Source organism: Anabrus simplex, chromosome 2, assembly GCF_040414725.1.
Source record: "Anabrus simplex isolate iqAnaSimp1 chromosome 2, ASM4041472v1, whole genome shotgun sequence".
Classification (NCBI taxonomy): Eukaryota; Metazoa; Arthropoda; class Insecta; order Orthoptera; family Tettigoniidae; genus Anabrus; species Anabrus simplex.
The window spans coordinates 589,911,174-589,932,458 of record NC_090266.1 but is presented as its reverse complement, the minus strand read 5'-3'; the positions used below and the strand labels follow the sequence as shown (position 1 = coordinate 589,932,458).

The following is a 21,285-nucleotide window of genomic DNA, read 5'->3' as shown; positions in this document are numbered from 1 at the left end:
TTATTTTGTTTCGGTGTTTTCCAAATTCGTACGTTCCTCATCGCCAGATGTTTCATTCCAGTCTTGTATCTAGGTCATACTTTCATATGTGTGTACTCCTGTTGTTATGTGACTCCCTCTCAGACTGATTCTGATGGTTCAGTCAGCTTACGCTTCGAACGCTAGCATTGTATTGCGTCCGGTGAGCCATCTCATGATGAATGAACGTACCACTTCTACTTCTATTATAATGTCTAAATTCAACCCGCATTCCTTGAGAAGCCTTTCTCGTGAACAGTCGAGATTTTCTTCTGATGACACAGAGCAAAGTTCTCTGCAAAACACAAAGAATTTCACCTTATTTTATTGACACGGCATAAGCTTAAAAGCCTATATCATATCTATAAGTACGGGCCGTGAAAGCATCAATAGCAACAATGTGATGATAACTTAAGACAAACACCGATTCTATCAAGCACAATAATTTAAACAAAAATTACTTAAAGAGATAAACTCACATGACTACACCATTAACCATCACAGATTTATGACTACTACACTTTCTTTCCTGAAGCATTCCCATATAAAGACTTAAGTTGGATACCATGTACTTAGGAATAGTTTACACTTAAACAAGATTGAAAGTTCAACAAGATAATGAAACCTACTTGCCTAAGTACACTGTCCAGTAATCATCTAGGTCCAAGATGAAAACTCCGTCTTCGGTGTGACTTTCTTTCCCTGAGAGCTAAATATTCTCGTCTTCTAACACTGGAACTTAGTTCCAAGATATGATTAACCTTTTGCACAATTTCTTCAGCAGTTCTATGGTCTGCCTCGAAATCATGGTGTTTATAACTTGCTAAAGCAGAATGATTGTGTAAAGAGCTAGCCTGTTCTGCACCAGCAGAATTACTTGCATGATGATACACTAATCTAAATGTAGACCGACCGTTCGACTTCGTATCAGTAAGATCACACGCAGCAACACATTCCATGTCATAACTAACTGGTTTCTGTCTATTCCAAAATTTTGCACTCACTTTTTGTTGTATAACAGGATCGATTTCAACTTTTTCACCAGATATGCCTGAAATATTCAAACACTGGAATAAGTGTCATTTCATTACTAATACAACAGTACAAGTGAATTAATTTTCAAAGACATAATTATGAAAAAGGAAATATCTTGGATTATATGCATGAACAACAACAAAATTATTTTACATGTTAAATTTGAACTTCAATTGTTTGAAAATCAAGTAGCACAGACACATGGTATATTGGTTAAAAAACAAAAGAAAGAACATTTTACTACCAGTCCCTTCCTAGTTCCCCCTGCCCCCCTGCTAGTGGTTTCACATCACACTAACACATGAAAGGTTTTCGATAAAGCAAGGATGGGAAAGGGCTAGGATTGAGAAGGTAGCGGCCATGGCTTTAATTAAGGTAGAGCCCCAGCATTTCCTTCCTTGTATGAGGACAATGTCAGGAATGTCATGATATTCCAAGAAATAAAGGACAACTGTTTGAATGAAACATGCAGCATTAAACTGGCATATTCCTACATCACACAGAGAGTTGGGAAGTAATCGTGTAAAATTAATGAAGCAGGAAGCAATATCACGTATTTTCTTCAAAAGAATCTGATACAGAACATCAGACTGAGGGAACACTTCAGCAAATAAATCTAGTAGGAAATAGAAATTAGAGTCTTGCAGGGTAGCATAGTAACCCTTAGCTTGAATTCTCGTTCCACTGTCCCATTCGTCTGTGTTGAATCCTCTGCTTCATGTTTTATAGTATTCATTTCAGTTCTGTCACAATAGATCGCTTTGCGCAACCTACTCATGTGATCGTATTAGCAGCCTTTTTATTGTAATAACACACAGTAAACAGTAAGCTTGTGGATGGTCCTTTCATATTGGTGTGATGATTGAACGTACTTGTTCTTCCTCTGTAATGCTGGCTCATTGTGTGTTGCTGACATGTAGATAGCAATGCTGCACATCGTCGCAAATTATGGGGGACTGGAGGTCCAATCTGTATACAAATGTAATAGAAATTTCCACCAGTTAACTACTATACTGATTTTATCCATCTCAAGAAATGCAATGTAATGATAAATGTCATTTTTACGCCTACGCCATTTTCTCCTCTTTCTTACATTGTGGTCGTTGCCAAACCGAGAAAGGATATGAATCTGCGCATGAGTGGAAATGGCATTTTTTGTTCTAATTATTTACCTTATTTACTCTCCTATAACACCCCATAATTCTCAACATCTAAAATAGGGAAGGGTATAATACATGAAAACTTCACCTATAATACAGGTTAGGTTGGCATGGTTTAAAAGCATAAAAAGGAACATCTAGCATCTTTAAATCAACACAAAATTTGGTTATTTAAATCTATAAATATTAGCACATTTATACAGTGCATGGTCACATGACAAAGCCCCGTGTGAATTTCAAGGCTGTGCAGCTTTGCGTTATCTTCATGTGGCTGCAGAAATTATCTTATACCAGCAAAGACTTGTTGTTCAGAAGGACTCCTGATCAACTGTCTTCAACTTGTCCTTCAATAATTCAGCCTCCATCCAACCTTTCTCTTGTACTCAGAAAATCTTTTTTCAGCCGTGTTTGTAAATATGCAACGCGGCAGAAGCTTTCTGCCCTCAACAGTCACTGTTAAAATCATAGTATATAATGATTTTTCATTTCCAGTAATATTAACTAGAATGCTTGTTAGACCGGTTGCATTGATTGTAGTATTTGATGACGTAACAGTGATCAGTGGCATCTGATCGGCGTTGAGAATTTGAGACTAGAGAAACTAATGCTCTTTTCGAAGTCTTGTGACAAAGTAAAATTCAATCACTTTCTAGGTATAATCTGATAGAAGCCACTGGTACAGAGATGCCCTTTTCCACAAACTTACAAGGGGGCATTCCCTACTCGTCACCACCGATTTCGCTCAAATTTATAGAACGTGCAGCGTTTGGCTAGAAATGAAAGTACCCGAAGTTGGAACTCCAGATGGCCAGGGGTACAGAAAATAAATAAATAAATAAAAAAAAAAAATGTTTATAAGCCACTTACGTTAGTGCGCACCGCGAGCAGTTGTTGGCATAGTGGTTCGTGGGTTCGGCTCCCCGTGTAGAGAATATTTTTCTCCATTTTTATATTATTCATTTATTTTAATTTACTTTATTTATTTATATGCAAAAGACATTTTAATGAGCGCACAATTGTAGAAAATTTGAAGTTGCGAATTTTCCCGGCGTGTTCAAACAGAAATTCTTCTTTTTCCTCCTTTACTGGCTATCCCCCCTCCTTGGGGAATGTGCCATAAACGTGAATAGTCGTTTCGCTGTAAGATTCGTTTTCACCTGACAAGTGAAGGTTGCTCCTGGCGGCTGTACACAAACAATCGGTTCTTGGCACAGGTAGAAAAAAGTCTGATAATGAAATCCCATTTTTTATCATTTCTATGCCTTTTGTATATAAATAAACAAATAAAATGAATTATTCACCTCTTTGCGTAATTGGAAAATGAATAATATAAAATTTGACAGGAAAAAAACAGTCTCCACACGGGGAGCCGAACCCATGACCATCGAATTACCAGTCCAAGCTCTTACCACTACGCCAACAACTGCTCGCGGTGCGCGCTAACGTAAGTGGCTTATACGGTGTGAGAGCTGCGTCAACATTTTAATTTCTTATTTTTATTTTCTATACGCTTGGCCATCTGGAGTTCCCACTTCGGGTACTTTCATTTCTAGCCAAGCCCTGAATGTTCTATAAATTTCAGCGAAATCGGTGGTGACGAGTAGGGAATGCCCCCTTGTTAGACCATTCCATCTCATAAAGCATTTAAAATCCTTCCCCACAATACCAAGATTTTGTGCAGTTTCACGGGCTTTAAACTGCATCATTCGGTGATTTACAGCGTTGCAGTTTTCTCTTGCTTCTCTAACCCACTCCAGAACTTTTATGTCCACATTTTTGTATTTTCCTTTCTTCACGCCACGGAGGGAACTAGATGGTTTTTTTTCTTCCCCATAAATTGTTCCTCTGGTTATGCCATTAACGAATCATGCACAGCTGCACTTTGTATTTACAACTCGCTGCTCTCACCCCATTTTCTGCAGCATATTCTAACAATTTTCAACTTGTAAGGATGCCATAAAACTTGTTCCCTGTGTGTACGGGGCACTTCCTAATTACACACTACACACGGCCGCGTTGTATGCGGAGCTCAGAAGCTGGAAGGACATTGAGAAAAGAGAGAGTAGCAAAGGCTACAAAAGTTGTTTTGTGCTAATTACGCAGTACACGTGGCCATGCAGGATATGGAGCTCGGAAACTGGAAGGGCATTAGGAAAGGAGAGAGTAACAAAGGCCATTGCATCGCTGAAAGTTCCTACCGGATGCTGAACCGAAGGCTGCATTGTTGGACGAGGATACTCATTTTCTGGAAAAACAGGGAAAGCACAAGGAAATAAAAATGCAGAAAATATACAGGGAAATGACTTGTCACATCGAAATTAAGCTTTCAATCTCTGGACCCGAATGGAATGATCGAACGAGACTGATATGTAGACGCTATCTTCATAAATAATTTTCATTTCTGTGTTGATGCTACTTATTTCAAAACTAACTTAAAAATGATGTTCCACCAAATCAACACTTGTTAAGTACTGAACTAGTTTATTACGCTACAGGACCAGTTTCAACTCATCATGAAGTCATTTTCAGCTCAAATATTAAAAAATAAGAACCGCAGTACATGCATACATACAGGTAAAAAGTTACAAATAAAATATCATATGTTCCGTAATGTCAAACCATCAAGTGTTCTGGAAACTTCTTCCTCAATGTTCTGTTATTTACGAAGTGTGTTCAAAAAAAGATCGAACTTTGTAAATTGCGCGCAAACCGCAACATTGAGACAGTTGTGACTGTGGCGGCGCCTAGCGGCAACTTCTGACAACAGACCGCTGCTTTCCACATTCCATTGCCTGCATTATCAGTTTAGTTAGAGCCTCTGAAGTGATTGCGTGTGTCACATGTTCGTCGAATTCTATAATGAAACAGCTTGAGGAACAACGCGTGTGCGTGAAGTTCTGCTTCAAAGTTGGGAAAACGTTTGTGGAAACATTTGAAATGTTGAAGCTAGCATACGGGGAGGAATGCATGAGTCGTACACAATGCTACGAGTGGTTTAAACGTTTCAAAGACGGTAGAACGTCTGTCACTGAAGACCCTAGGCCTGGGCGACCTTCCACATCAACAGACGACCGCCATGTCGAGAGAGTTCGTGAAGTGATTTGTGGAAATCGTCGTTTGACAGTCCGAGAGGTTGCTGATCAGGTGTGCATCAGCGTAGGATCATGTCATGCAATTTTAACCGAAAAACTAAATTTGTCCCTCGTTTGCTGACTGACGATTAAAAAGAGAACCGAGTCAGCATCAGTCAGGAAATGCTTGCTAACGCAGATGCTGATGACAACTTCCTGAAGAACATCATCACTGGAGATGAGACGTGGGTGTACGGTTACGATGTCGAAACCAAAAGGCAATCATCACAGTGGGTGGGGAAAGGTTCTCCTCGACCGAAAAAAGCACGAATGAATCGTTCAAACATCAAGGTGATGCTGATTGTGTTTTTTGATTGGAAAGGCATTGTCCATCACGAGTTTGTACCCCGAGGCCAGACGGTGAACAAAGAACTGTACCAGAATGTTTTAACGCATTTGAGAGATGCTGTGCGCAGGAAGAGGCCTGAACTGTGGGAAAACAAATCCTGGATGTTGCACCATGACAATGCGCCAGCACATACCTCTCTCTCGGTCCGCAGTTATCTGGCAAAACACCAAATTCCTGTTGTGCCCCATCCGCCCTATTCTCCCGACTTGGCTCCAGCAGACTTTTTCTTATTTCCCAAATTGAAAACCACCTTGAAAGGACATCGTTTCCAAGACATTGAAGAGATCAAGGAGAATGCGACGAGGCAACTTCATGCCATCAAAGAAAGTGCATTCCAGGAAGCATTCCAAAAGTGGAAGAAACGTTGGCAACACGCTGTTGATAGTGCAGGGGACTATTTTGAAGGGGACAGTCTGTGAAATGATGTAAGCTACATAATAAAGTTTTTCTAGCCACAGTTCGGTCTTTTTTTGAACACACCTCGTACATCTATAAAGTGTCTCTTGTTTCAGCTCAAATATTAAAAAGACCATAGTACATACAGAGAAACTGAAAGAACTTCTATATGCCATGACATGCAGATGCTACACTGATGGTGAAATTCCAGAAGACTTCATCAAAAGCAGAACGGTTATGATACAGAAGAAAGGAAGTAGTGTAGAATGCTCAGAACACAGAACCAAAAGCCTACTGTCTCATACGTCCAAAATACTACTAATAATAAAAAACATGATAAATAAAAAATTACATTTACAAACTTATCAGGACCAGTTCAGATTTGGGACAGGGATGGGAACAAGAGAAGCAATCTTGGCTCTCCGAACAATTTTAGAAAGGAGTTAGAGATGAGTACAAACATCTATGTAGCATTTGTACGTATTGAAAAGGTATTCAATAACTTGAGTTGGGGCAAACTATTCAAAATTTTTAAAGCTACAGGTTTGGTCTGGAAGGACAGAAAGCTAATAACTGCGACTCTATGAAGGGCAGACCACGATGGTAGATATCGGAGGAAGTATACAGACAGCAAAAATAAGAAAAGGTGTAAGGCAGGGCTCTCTCTCTCTCTCTCACTCACCATACCTTTTTCATGTATTTATTGAAGAAGACATAAAGAAGTTTAAGGAAAATACAAAAGGAGTTCAAATAAATGAGCACCATACCCAACACATTTGATCTGCAAACGACATAGCAATTGTAGCAGACTCCGAGAAGGTGTTATCCAAACTGATGAAGGTATTGTCATCCATCAGTATTGTCAGATTCACACTTAAATGCTAATACTAGAAGACCAAGGTATTCGTTGTAAACATCCTGAACTATCTCACACACATCAATATCAAGCTAACTGACAAGGTACGCCTGCAGGGGAATAGTCACTTTATAACCATGTCGCACATTAGTTGGGTTACATAAAACTATATTGGAAGAGGCAGATGAATCACACGGTATAATGACCAAAGAAATGTTAACCCTTTGCCATTCCCTATTTAAGGGTGGCTGCTTGGCCAGAATTACAGTGTTTTCTGACAGGATCATTTAAATCCCAATAGACACAGGGGCATTAAAGCCACCCTTTAAAAACAACGCAGAAGTCAAATGAATAAAGATAACAGGCACGCACAGAAGTCTCGTAGGAAGTAATTATCAATTTCAGGTACAACAACCAAACCCATATAAATTAGAACACCTTCATGTGCCCTTATTTCATCATTGTTAGTGTTTTGCCAGGCAAGATCAACAGTACCAGTTTTTCTTTCTAAATATTCAGCACGAATACTTGCCTGCTTTGTAACAAGCTCATAAAATCCCCATCCCACAAATAATAAAAAACCTTTTTTTTTTCTGAACTCCTGGAAGATAAATCTTGATTTGGACCAGCACTGTTTTCCCACATTTCTAGTTCACCAAAATGCTTATTGCAAATCCAAACATCACTACCAACATTTTCCTTGGTCTTCACACAATATCTTGGAATCATTACCACTACTACATTAAAAATATGGGAGTTGCTAACATACAGATCATAGAGATAATTTACAACTACTGCAAAAGAAATTTGTCCATTCCATAAAATGAAACAACCAAGTGGCTAAGTTACAAAGGTAATCAGCCACACAATATTAAGAAAAAAATTAAGTTATCAGAATACAATTCTGAACCAATTCCACTTCACTATCACCACTAACTTCTAACATACCTCTAATTTTGCATTTTTCAAACCTTTCAACACTACTCAGCGATAAGTAGACAACAGGGTGTGAACTCGAATATGAACAATATTCTAACCAGAAGACAATGTTTATAAACTAGGTTTACTTGTGAAATAAACGCAAGAAGGATAGTCAGTAAGGTGCTGAGAGCTTGCCAAAGTCACGGGAATGCATTGTGGTATCACAAGACCCTTCAGTGCTTCTGTCAACACATTTCTAATCACCGTGAGTGTGACGAGCATGGCAGGCGAGTCATAAAACTGGAGGGCTCTGAAGCATTAGGAAGAGCAAAGGGTTAACTTTTGTACTAGTAGTCCCAATCATACAAACATGGAATTTTAGGTAAAGAATAACATTAAAAATAGGGGGGTTGCTAACATAGAGATCATAGAGATAATTTACAACTACTACAAAGGAATTTGTCCATTCCATAAAATGAAACAACGAAGTGGCTAAGTTACAAAGGTAATCAGTTTTATAGTCTTAACTGTTATTAGGTATTTCTTTGATCCAGAATCTTCTTCTTCTTCTTACTAGGCAACAAAATCAATTTATTGCAGTTAGCACTTGATATAATTTGGCCCAGTTTTACGGCCGAATGCCCTTCCTAATGCCAACCATATGTAGAGGGATGCATTCACTATTGAGTGTTTCTGTGGTGGTTAGTAGTGTAATGTATTGTGTGTATATGAAGAGAAGTGTATTAAGATGAACACAAACACCCAGTCCCTGAACCAGAAGAATTAACCATACACAGTTAAAATCCTTGACCCAGCCAGGAATCAAACCCAGGGCCCTCCTAACTGAAGATCAGTATGCTAACCATTCATCCAAGGACTTGGACTATATGATCTAGAATAACACAAAAAAACTGCAGTGATTCTTAGTGAGTTATGAACCAGAATGGTACAGCAAGCTCTGATGTAGACAGCATTTTCCTTTTCTGTTGTTACACAGAACTCTATATTCCCAAAAGACATATGTAATGAAAATCCCCCCATTCAATTATAATGTTTGTATTACCTAACTGAATTTCCGTCTTTGCTCTCACTTTGTTGATGATGAAGACTCTGTAAGACTGATAACGAGGTGCTTCCATTGCAGACATATGACCCTTCATCTTCTGCAGGTCCTCCACCTCTTGCTGTTGTACTGAAACAAAGAATCAATAAATGTTCATCCAGTTATTACAGTCATAGGGCATTAGACTATGTAACAATGAGATGATCATAAGATGACCCCAACTAAGGTCAGTAACATATGAGGATATTTAAGTGCTTCAACTTTACGTTGGTTATCAGCACATGGACAAAATTCTGACATCTTTACATCTATTAAGACTGTTATGAGTTAGAAATTAAATTAAATTATCATCATCATCATCATCATCATCATCATCATCATCATGAGGGTTAGTTGGAAATAAGTTTCCCTAGCCTACCACCTGCAGGAAACTTTATTGACAAGAAACAAAATGATGTGGGCAGAAAACGGCATGAATCCTCTGATTTCCTATGTAGTACTCACTGACATTGATGCAACTGCCCCACCGCTTCACGAGCTTAGAGAAAGAACCTCTGCTGGTATAAGTTGATGTTCTGGATATGGATGAATGTATGACTGCTTTAAAGTCATCATTGGTTGTGAAACAGTGTCCTCTTCAATGTAGGAATGAAGTGGAATTCGATGGGCACCAGGTCGGGACTGTTGGGACAGGATCGAGATACAGGTGATTGTAACTGAAGGTGGCAATATGGTTGACCGTTTCTGCAGCCGTTTGGGGTATCACACTGTCATGCAGAACAATGACTCATGCTATCAGAAAGCCAGGTCCCTCGTCATCCAATGGCATTTTTTTAGCAGCAGCGTTTAGCATTGAAGGATTTCTTCTGCCCTCATCCCCATCCTCCGCTCCCTACAAAATCCAACAAAGCAACCCCTTCCACATCCCAAAACACAGTCAAAAGCACTTTACCAGCCGAGGAGGTTGTCTTGAATTTCTTTTGAATGAGAGATATCGCATGCTTCCATACAATGGAAGCAGCCTTGGAATCAGGGTGAAATGGGGAAACCAACTCTCATCTCGAGACTCGATTAGGTACAAAAATGCATTCCCCTTTGTCCTGTAGCAAGAGATGCTGTAGGCTTGTTCTCAATCTTTGTTACTTGGGGTTTAATTGGAGCTGGTGAGGCAGCCATTGTAATAACAAGTCATAGATGATTTTGTGGGCTGACTCATGGCCAATACAGACTTCAGCGGCAATGTGATCTACCAGCATGTTTGTCTCATTGAATCAGCAAATAAATTCATCTGGTAATGGTACCGTCTACTGTAGCTATTGCCGGGCACCTGGGTCTCGCATCATCTAACACACTCACATGCCGATCTGGGAATGGCTGGGACTATATCCATGCCAACTGCGTTGATACATCATCAAAATCACACACTTCCACTAGACGGCTAAGGATTTCTGTACACATGCCCATTTATAGTGAACAACAGCCCACATCTTCTCTTTTGGCCACTCCATGCTTGCCGAGCACCTAGTTTTCAGAATTAATGAATTTGACAATTTTTGGTCTAGTATGGTCTGTATTGACTACGACACAACTATATAACTCAAAAGGCTCTTCCCGGGTCTGCCCTCTCAATATTGGACCCATTAAGAGCCTTTTGAGTTATACAGTTGCACCTCGTTTTCTGTTGTCCTTTCTATAACACAGCACTGCACTGGCACAGGGCACACACTATTCCATTGGCCTCTTTGACACAGAACCATACCTGTGAGATGAAGGTCATATGTCCCAAAATAAATGAGGAAGGATGACTGTATAAATACAGCATACTGACAATCCACCAGTTCTAAGCTTTCTAGCTTTCTCCAAAAATAAAATGGGGAACTTATTTCCAGACTATCCTAATAATAATAATAATAATAATAATAATAATAATAATAATAATAATGATGATGATGATGATGATGATTATGATGATGATGATGATGATGATGATGATAATAATAATAATAATAATAATAATAATAATAATAACAATAAATTTTGCATTAAGTGACTCATTTCTGACCCCTCTTCCAATGATCAAAAACACAGACTCATCTGTTCATATCCAGATTACACTAAAAGTACTTCTTAATACAGGAAGTTCTAAGAGATACTGTGATATATTGCACAAAATGAAAATAGTATCCTTATATATATGGCATATCTATAATTTTAATCAAGACTGATTATTACCTGTACTCTGAATTTTGTTTGATAATCAAAAGTAAAATGTATTATTTCTCTCAATAACCTACTCCAGACTATTGTTACAGAGTCTGAGATTTACATGTTATCTGCAATGATCAGGATTGTTGATTTTGATGCTAAACTGAGGACGTAACAATTCTTGGCACTTACACATTAAACATTTAATAATGAATAGGACTATAATGAAAAGGTGAATAGTGATTTTCCTTGTTAATAATTAAACTGTGAAGAAATATATATTAGTATGGATAAGAAAGAAGGAGGAAGATACACTATCTTAAAAAATTAAAAAATGGGGCCAATGACTTTAGATGTTTGGCCCCTTTAAACAACAAGCATCATAACAGAAAAAACTCTCACACACCCAAGTATACACCAGAGACTTACATAATAAAATTTCATTACTTTAGGTAGTTGTAAATCTCATTACGATAAATATTCCCAACATTATAAATAATTCATATTATTATGGTTTTAAAATCCAATTACAAAAATCTCTCTTTCAAATGAGTATATTACAGGATCATATTTCACTCTGAACAAAATTAACACCAAATGTTAAAGTGATTCTCCAAGCATTCCACAAATGTGTAAAGAAGAGTTTCTAGCATGTTGTGTGACAAGAGAATTCTAGCCAAATTGAAAGAGAAAATACACAAGGTAATTGTGGGATCAGCACTTATATATGGAGCAGAAACTTGGCCAGTCACCAGAGGGATGCTGCAAAAGGTGTGTGTTGCAGAGATGAAGATGATGAGATATTGGTGTGGACTGGCAAGGAGAGATAAGGTACAGAATGAGACAATCACAGGAACAATAGGTGTGGAGGAAATGAGCACAAAAGTCAGGGAAGCAAGATTTACATTGTTTGGCCAAGTTAACAGGAGAATGAAAGATTATGTAGAATGGGCATGATGGAGATGGCTGTGCACTGTAACAGGAGGAAAGGAACACCAAAACAAGGAGGATATGACAGAGCTGAACCAACAGGAAAATCTGGTTGCATACAGGAACATTTGGAGGAAGTAATCTACACTAGCAACTATTGTGGGAATAAGAAAGATGATGAGTAAAGTACTTTCTTTGTCTACAATCACCTAAGAAGTACTTATACCTAATTACACTTCTCTATGCATCACATGAGGTAATAGGGAGATATTTGAAATTTATAACATTTGCTGAAGTTGAATCTGAATTGATCTCAATATCTGATTTTCCACAAAGTACTGCACTAACTTACAAAACTCATTATACTCTTGAATATTTGGAATGCATTTGGACAAATATTACTCTAAGGCTATATGAAACTGTACCATTTGCAAGCTTTTAAAATTCGAATAGTACTGTTCATTGTTTCTAAACTGGCATACAATGAAGGATGTTGATCTGGAACACAATTTAATGTTGAAACATTTGGCTGTAAATAAGCTATGTTACTTTTCCAGTCTTGTCATCATGAACTTCTTTTGCAGCTGCAACAGAAGCAGCACACTCAAAATCTAAGGGCTGTACTACGACAGGAAGATAAAAGCGCGGTTTAAATTTATGCGGCAGTTTATACATTTATTCGGAAGTTTGGTTGAAAACACGTCCTACAACTTTCTAATATGTGCGCATTTTCTTTGAATTTATGTTACATCACACAGACACAGGTAGGGCTTATGGCGATGGTGGGACAGGAAAAGTCTAGGAATGGGAAGGAAGTGGCCGTAGCCTTAATTAAGGTACAGCCCTGGCATTTGCTTGCTGTGAAAATGAGAAACCACGGAAAACAATCTTCAGAGCTACCGATGGTAGGGTTCGAACCCGCTATCTCCTGAATGAAAGCTCAAAGCTGCGTGCCCCTAACCGCACAGCCAACTTGCTGGTCGTTTACGTGCAATCTGGGAAAAAATTCTCTAGTTTTAGCTATGCTGAAGTTGGAGAGGCAGTTAACACTCTTAACTGGGACTTTGCTCATACCTGGGACTCTGCAGTAAGAATCAAGATGGCTGCACATCGTGATGAATCTGCATCTGCATGATACTCTATGGAAAAATAAGTTGTTATACTTTAATGTTACCATTGATGCTTTCACAGCCCGTAATTATAGACATGATACAGGCTTTGTGGGCTTATGGCATGTCAAGAAACTAAGGTGAAATTCTGTATGTTTCGCAGAGAACCTTGCTCCGCATCTTCACAAGAAAATCTCGGCTGTTCACAAAGAAGACTTCTCCAATAATGAAAGTATGAATTAGCCATTAGTAATAGAGGTGTAAAACGTATGATCATTCATCACCAGATGGCTCACCGTACGCTGGTACAGCGCTAGCATTCTGCGCAAGCTGACATAACCATCAGAGTCGGTGTGGGAAAGGGGGGGGGGGGGGTCATAACAGATGTACACACATCTAGGAAGAGAACTACCTACGTAAATCCTTAACGGCTGGCAACCACGTATTACTTAATTGATAGCCAGTGTCCTTGTTGAAATTATGAGGACCTCTATGTACTTCCGCAGCTTAACGTATAATCCTAGACCTGCAATGACAAGTGTGGGTAAGAGGTCGAACATCTTGGAACACAACATCATGACCCGATGATAGGACATACCCAGCTACTGCTGATTTGTCTGGCTGGTTGAGACGAATATTTTGTTCATGTTCCTTGATACTAATACCAATGGACCAGCATGTTAGGCCAATGTATACCTTGCCGCAAGTACAGGGAATTCTGTACAGCCCTGGGTGTAATAGTGGGAACAATTTGTCCTTGGTTTTACCTAAACTGTGACAGTGCCAAACACGGATGTTATATAGTGCTTGCGGAGGAACTTGGCAATTTGATCTGTGGTATTGTGAATGTAAGGCAGGTAGGCAGTTCCCTTTACTTCTCCTTTCTGAGAACTTTGCTTGGTTGTCCCTCTGGGATGAAGGGCTCTATCAATCTGTGCATCACTGTAACCATTACCCTTGAATGTGACTTTGAGTGTGTCCATCTCCTCCTGGATAATTGATGGCTCACAAATTCCTATCGCCCTATTGGTGAGTGTCATGAGAGTGCCCTGTTTTTGTGCTGGATGGTGGTGAGAATCTGCATGATAATAGTGATTTGTGTGGGTAGGCTTACAATAGACGGTATGTCCAAAGGAGCTGTCCGGTTTCATTCTTACTAAAACATCCAAGAAAGGAAGGCATCCATCCGACTCAATCTCCATAGTAAATAAATAATGGCGTATGGCCCCCGGGGAGGCCTGGTGAGTGTCTTTTTCTCGTAGATGGCCTATTAGGGGACCTGCATGTCTGTGAAGATAAGGGGCCTACCTAGGATGATTTCTAATGTTGAATATGCCACACACACGCAGCCCCCAAGCCACTGGAATTAACCAATTAAAGTTAAAATCCCCGACCTGGCCAAGAATCGAACCCGGGACCCTCTAGACCCAAGGCCAGAAAACTAGCTATTTAGCCATGGAACCGGACATCTGCATAGTGAATTTAATTGAAGGATGTTGCTAATTTAGGTGGTTTTGAAATAGTTGAAGTTTCTCAGGACCTTCTGTCCATACCACAAATGTATCATCAACATACCTCCACAAAATCACAGGTTTGACGGGCGCTGAAGCAATAGCCACCTCCTCAAATGCTCCATAAAGAAATTAGCCACTACCAGCAAAAGTCATGAATGAACAGATGCCTTCTCCCCACTGCTAATACGGCATTACATCCAGCGAAGTAATAATGACTGCTCCAAGACTAGCAAATTAATCTTGGGATACTTTCATTTTGAGGCCACAACTGCAAACTATCAACTTCATAATCATTCAATTATGAAAGGTTCCACACATAGCTGTCATGTTTTTCTACAAAAAACAAATACTATGACTCCCATCCATTTTGAGATCTGCTAATGAGTTTTTCAGGAACATAGTGCAATAAGAAGATACATTTTACCCTCATTTGTTATTGATCATGGTGTACAATTGTATACAAAGCTTTTTTTTTGCTATTGGCTTTACGTCGCACCGACACAGATAGGTCTTATGGCGACGATGGGACAGGAAAGGGCTAGGAGCGGGAAGGAATCGGCCGTGGCCTTAATTAAGGTACAGCCCTAGCATTTGCCTGGTGTGAAAATGGGAAACCACGCAAAACCATCTTCAGGGCTGCCGACAGTGGGGTTCGAACCCACTATCTCCCGAATACTGGATACTGGCCGCACTTAAGCGACTGCAGCTATCGAGCTCGGTCAAAGCCTTTTTTTGTTGAACCTTATGTACGGTATGACAAACTGACACAGTTTACATAATTTTTTTAAGTTCGTAGTTAATAATTGTTTTCAGGTCTCCTATTTCACCTTCTCCTCCTTAGCCAATCATGACCCTTTTCCAATATTTTTAAGTAGTCAAGTACTAGGTGTATGCATAAGACTCTTCCGGTTTCACTAAAAGATGGCACCAGCTAACACTACACAGCATATGAATTTGACATATACGTCAGTTTGTTAGTCTGACATTAACATAGCAACACACGCAAGATGAGCCTGCCAAACACTAGCGTATGTGTTATATCGTTCGGTGATCATGTCTACGTTTGTGTTTGAAAAAGAAAATTCGCAGCACGCACGGCTTTTCTTATTTAATCAAAAGAAAAACGCTGTGGAAAGTCATCGTTTGCTGGCAGAGACATATGGTGAACATGCTTCATCAATTAGAACATGTGAGACATAGTTTCAATGTGAAAGACATTGTGTGCTCTGGTAGACTAGCAACTGAAGGAGTTAATGGATGATGACCCAACTCAAACTCAACAGCAACAGACACAAGCATTAAATGCCCAGGCGAGTTGGCCATGCGGTTAAGGTCGCGCAGCTGTGAGCTTGCATCCGGGAGATAGTGGGTTCGAACACCACTGAAGATTGTTTTCCGTGGTTTCCCATTTTCACACCAGGCAAATGCTGGGGCTGTACCTTAATTAACCACTCAGCGTGGAGTGCCGTACACTGCACGCAGACTCCCCAATGCCGTCTGTCGCGGAGTTATGTACATTGCACGCGCGTAGCAGCTCTGCTTTGTGCTTCTATCTACCGAATAGTCCTTGATCTGTTACAAAATGTAATGAGATACCGGTACTACTATAGACAAAGCATCGATCTTTCATTTGATGTGTATATTTAGGCCCTACCATGTTTTTATCGATTACATATGATATACTGAGCCCTTATTGAAGTGCTCATTTAATTAATCAGTCATTTATTCGAATGTACAGTGAATATTCCATTTTTATTAAGTACTAGTAACTGGCAGGAAACATCTACATTCAGCAGCACATGTCGCAATTTCGGCAGGGAGCTTGGAGCTCGGATTTGTTTGCTCTCCAGCTAAGTTTGGAAGGTGGAATTTCGACATGACGCACACAAAGCCGAACAAGGGAACAATATAATTCCAACGGACAACATTTCGGATGCCCGGGCGAGAGGCTAGGGTCACTTATGAGAAATGTTTGAAGTAAGCGTCAGGTACGCGATACGTAGGCTACTACGAACAAAGCTAATGAAACGATAGAGCCACCGTCGATATGGCTAGGCATTGGTCTAGGGAAAAGATGGCCCCAATCGAGGATATGACGGCGTCTTCGAGGACGAGTTAATAAAAACGATGACCGCGTCAGTTAGTTACCCCATTATTCGGCGAGATTCTGTGCAGGTAACATCGTAAGAAGAAGTCTTTTTTTTTTATTTACGCGAGTGATCGTGTGGGGACTCGTAAGATTTTGTTGGAAGATGCTCAGTCTGCATTTGATATACTCATGTTTTCTAATACTGGGAGAATAGCATTTAACTTACGATTACCAAAGGGTGAGAACAGTTCAATTTAATCATTTCAAAACGCATAGTAGCCTGCCTGTGTAATAGTTTTCCGAGGGCGTAAAATTTCCAGTCCAGGCCTTCTATAAATGGGAAATATTTGACGTAGGTACGGGTGTAGATAAGAGAAGCGGTTCCGCGACCGAATGGGAACTGGTTTCACGGTCAGTGGAATTTACCCGGCTGTAGGATTCTAGTAACCGGCCGGTTGATCTTGACCTAGTTTCTACATCGTGAACGAGGGGATGTTTTAAACGACATCCAGAAGCCCTCGATGGAGACAAAAGGACTGATCCAAGTCTTTTCTGAAGGCAGCAGCATCATCATCGATATGACCGGCTAAAAACAAGATGGGGTTGGCTGTCTCCTGAAGACGAGCAACCATAAGTCAACAAACAGATGAGTACAGAGTTTTAACCCTAGAAGTGCCGAGTGCTTTTCCCTAAATGCCAGGCCATTTTCGCATGTATTACACATTTGTTTTTAACAAATTTAAGCACATTTAGTGCAGAAAAGTTTGGCATGCAGCACACCATATTACTCATAAAGCTTTATTTAAGATGCTTATATAAGTATTAGATCATTTACTTGCATATCTGGTGCGTATCAGGCGATCAAATATTTGGAAAACTAAAGAACGTTTTTTTTCATATTTTCAAGTTCACCATTAGTAATAAATAACCACTCATTTTAAAAAATCACTATATACAAAACACGCGAAATTTCTTCTAGTTTTTAAAAATATTAAGTTCTCAAAAGTAAAAACAAATTAAAATCGAAAAGAATTAAAATTTCCGAGCTGCACACAGTTCCGTCAGCCGCCGAGCACTACTGGGAGTCATTCCTGCCGTGCCACATAGGCCTCCAGAAATGCTGCAATTTATAACAGCATTCACGGTGCACCCCATATTTGTTAGAATGGCAATTTACTTTCTCATTTCGGAGACAGTTACATCAAACCAGGTTCGCATACGAGAAAAGGCCTACATTTCTCAAGAATGTCTTAGGTTTTCTTTCGCCGCATAGTCATTACTTCTTTTACCAAGAGCTTCCAAATCAAATCCGTAAAGTATAAATCCATAATAGGTGGACTGTTTCGGGGCGGACAGATACAAATGCCAGGAACCCTTACACGGAACTTCCCGGAGACATCGAACTCCGGTTCGGGTGGATAAACCTTGTACCACTTTGGTGTTACGGAAACAGTATCATCCAATGAAACGTCGGCAGGCCTGCACTGCTCTCTTCATCGGAATCACTTTCAACTTCAGATTCTGGAATATATTCTTCTCCGCTCTCAGAAGAACCATCAGCCAAAGAAAATATATCGCTGGAAGACGAAGGATCCCAATCATGTTCAAGAACTTTGTGAATATCACTTGAATCACGTAACTCATCATCCATGATGAATGTTTACACTTCAAACGAAACAATTAAAGAATAAACTCAGTCTGTTGAAAGATAACGAAGAATAAGCGAGCGCGAAGTTACATAGCGACTGAGACGACAGGGGAATGAGGAAAGAGTAGCTGAATTTATACCTACCCTGACCCTGACTGAGTCATTTTCGGCTAGTAAGGAATGTGTGATGAAAGACTTGAAGCTTCCTCTTCAATGTCTTACTTATTAAAATAGCGTAAGTGAACGATAAATGGTGTTATGACTGGTTAAGTGAATGCATGTACTATGCGTCGCGCGTGCGACGTTGGCATTCTAGTGACACACTATTGAGTCGCATGCGCGACGTTTGGCAGTTCTAGGGTTAATGTAATTATGTGAGTGTGAACGTGTTTAATGTTGCAAAAGGGGATAGGTTAGTTTGATAGTTAATTTCTGTAGATGTAGCTTTGTTTGGAAGGACTACGTCCCATTTAAAGTAACTTGTTAATGTAAATACAAATTGTAACATAAATGTGGACAGTTTGCATGAGGTCACAGCTTGATTTCTTACATTTTATTCTGATTTATTTAGCTGAGTGGTTAGCGTCATTTCTTTACGAGTCAGTTTCTTATTTTAGCCTGATATAATATTTAGATTTGTTTGCTTTGATGTTGAGACGCAGTGTACGTCTCGGGGCTTAATTTTAATTGTAAATAAGGACGCAAATTAAAGTCAGGAAGGACTAGATTAAAGTATTATTAATGGGAGCTCAAAGTGTACGGAAACATGCCGTCACGTTTTCTGGGATTTATTGCATGATGTGTGAATGAGAGTGTGTAAGATGGTGGAGTGTGGATCCACGAAGTTGTTAGCGTCATCTTCACGACTATTTTGTATATCTAGGTTGTAAATTAGTAATTGATTCACGAGTTCCGATTACTAGAATAAAATTTCTGTAAAATGTATTATTATTATTATTATTATTATTATTATTATCCATATGAGTTTCTCGCGATGTAGAATTGAGATATTTCAGTAACTTTCCGATGTTGAGACATGACCGATTGTCAATGTGGCAATTTCTTAGTTTCAGTTTACCATATTGATCACAGAGTTGGCCACTTTATTATTCATATTTACTTCGAGCGCGTGTGCTTTGATTTGTGACCAGCGCGGTCTTGTTTCTTTTCATGCGAGCGAATGTTAGACGACGTCCTCCATATTTCTTCGGTTTTTAGGCAACTTTAGGACGAGATGTTATTTTGAGTGATTTTGAGTAAGTGGACGCGTTCCTCATTTGAAAGACCTGCATTTTCTTGATTATGTGACTTGCCTCGGGTAGACTGTTGAGCAGCGTGTGTAAAGGGTTGGACCCTGTGGTTTTGATGTTTGCTGCATTTTTTGGGAAACGTTAATCTCCACTTTGAGTCATTCTGCCGTGTGTTGGCGAGGGTGATACGTTTGTCTACCGAGGAGAGTTTTATTTGAGCGGCCTATACTTCGTGATTTTATTGTTTCTGTCCATGTCTCTACGGTTGTTGTAGTTGACGAGAGTTTTATATCGCGACGTTTGTTTCGGATTTTCTTTTACGATATAATCGCGGAGGAATATTTTGTGTCATGTCATCTCTTCCAGGTTACAACATTGAAATAGGTGTTGAAATGTAAAGCTACTCTGTCACTTTTTTTATTGATTTTGTATCAGGAACCTGGGTTGAATAGGAAGTATTGCTTAACGTCTAATTATGTTTCCTTTTATTTTCGTTGAGGCTTTGAGCGGATGCGAGTTGCGTGAATGCCGCATGCTTTTCTTAGTGAGCTCTGGAAAATATGACATCATGTTTTGTTTCTTTGAATGTATATATTGCCATTTATATGATTTTGATTTTGTGTGGTTCCAATCCACATTGTTTGCTGTGTTCATGAGTTTGTTCATGACTCGAGATGTATATATTTTGTGCGTAGGATGTTTTACCACTCAGCGTGTTATATATTGTACAGTTAGGTTAGTTCTGTCCCCCCCCCCCTTTTGCGCATTAGATCACGTCTTTCTTTAGGTTAGGGACCCCACTGCAATGTCAAGTGTGCAGAAATGGGGAACGTACTCATCTACAGTTAAAAGTGTTTAAAACAAGTAAAGCCAGGAGCGTGGTGCGCGCACGCAAGCCCGTGTGTTAAAATTAATAAAATAAAAAACTTAAAATTTTGATTTGATATGGTAAGTATGTGTGTCGGCATACTTGTGAATTTGTAAAATATTCTGATTCTCAAGATGGACCTTATCCAGCTGAAAAGGAAAACAACAATCTGAGTCATGTAAATCTGGATTATTTGATACTTTTGCTATTTCTTAAACATTTATCATGTTTATTTTAATAAACAGATTTTCCTCCAAAACTGACGTCATGCTTCGCCTTGCTTTATTTGTAGTTTTAATCGACCTCACCGTGTCTGTATTTGGTTATATGTTCCCCATCAAGATCCAGGGTGTATGCATTTTAGGGCATTATTTTTATCATATTTCGGACTGAGCACGCCAGGGATCGGCTGATTAGTCTGGGGCAAATTACCCTGATGGTAAAAACGGGGACAATATCGCATCTGAAAATCCAACAAGTTCTGTTGTTGACATCATGGCAGCTAAACGTTTGATCGCGAATTTGAAAATTAACGATATTTTACCGAATGATGGTACAGATACAGAAAGGTTAGTTTAGATAAACAAGGACTAGGATATCGAATTTGAGAGTGAAAGTAGGGATCGTGACATTGAAGTTGCTTTTGATACACGGGACAATATCTTCCATAATGTTATTGATGGTGGGTTTGTGTGAGAAGACATGGATAATTAGAGGCAGATTACGGCAGATTATGTGTCTCA

At 39.4% G+C, this 21,285-nt stretch overlaps 1 protein-coding gene across 3 annotated transcripts in view; it reads right to left on the bottom strand.

Moving 5' to 3' along the window:
• Window positions 1–215: 215 nt before the first annotated feature.
• The window catches only part of Sin1 (SAPK-interacting protein 1), a 214,920-nt gene continuing 193,850 nt past the window's right edge, over window positions 216–21,285 (bottom strand). For all 3 annotated transcript variants that reach the window (XM_067140978.2, XM_067140980.2, XM_067140979.2), the window contains 2 exons: window positions 8,930–9,058; window positions 216–1,069 (listed from right to left, as the gene is read on the bottom strand). In XM_067140978.2, the coding sequence (XP_066997079.1) occupies window positions 672–1,069; window positions 8,930–9,058 (527 nt within the window). In that variant the 3' untranslated portion in view covers window positions 216–671. The remainder of the gene's footprint in view (window positions 1,070–8,929; window positions 9,059–21,285) is intronic.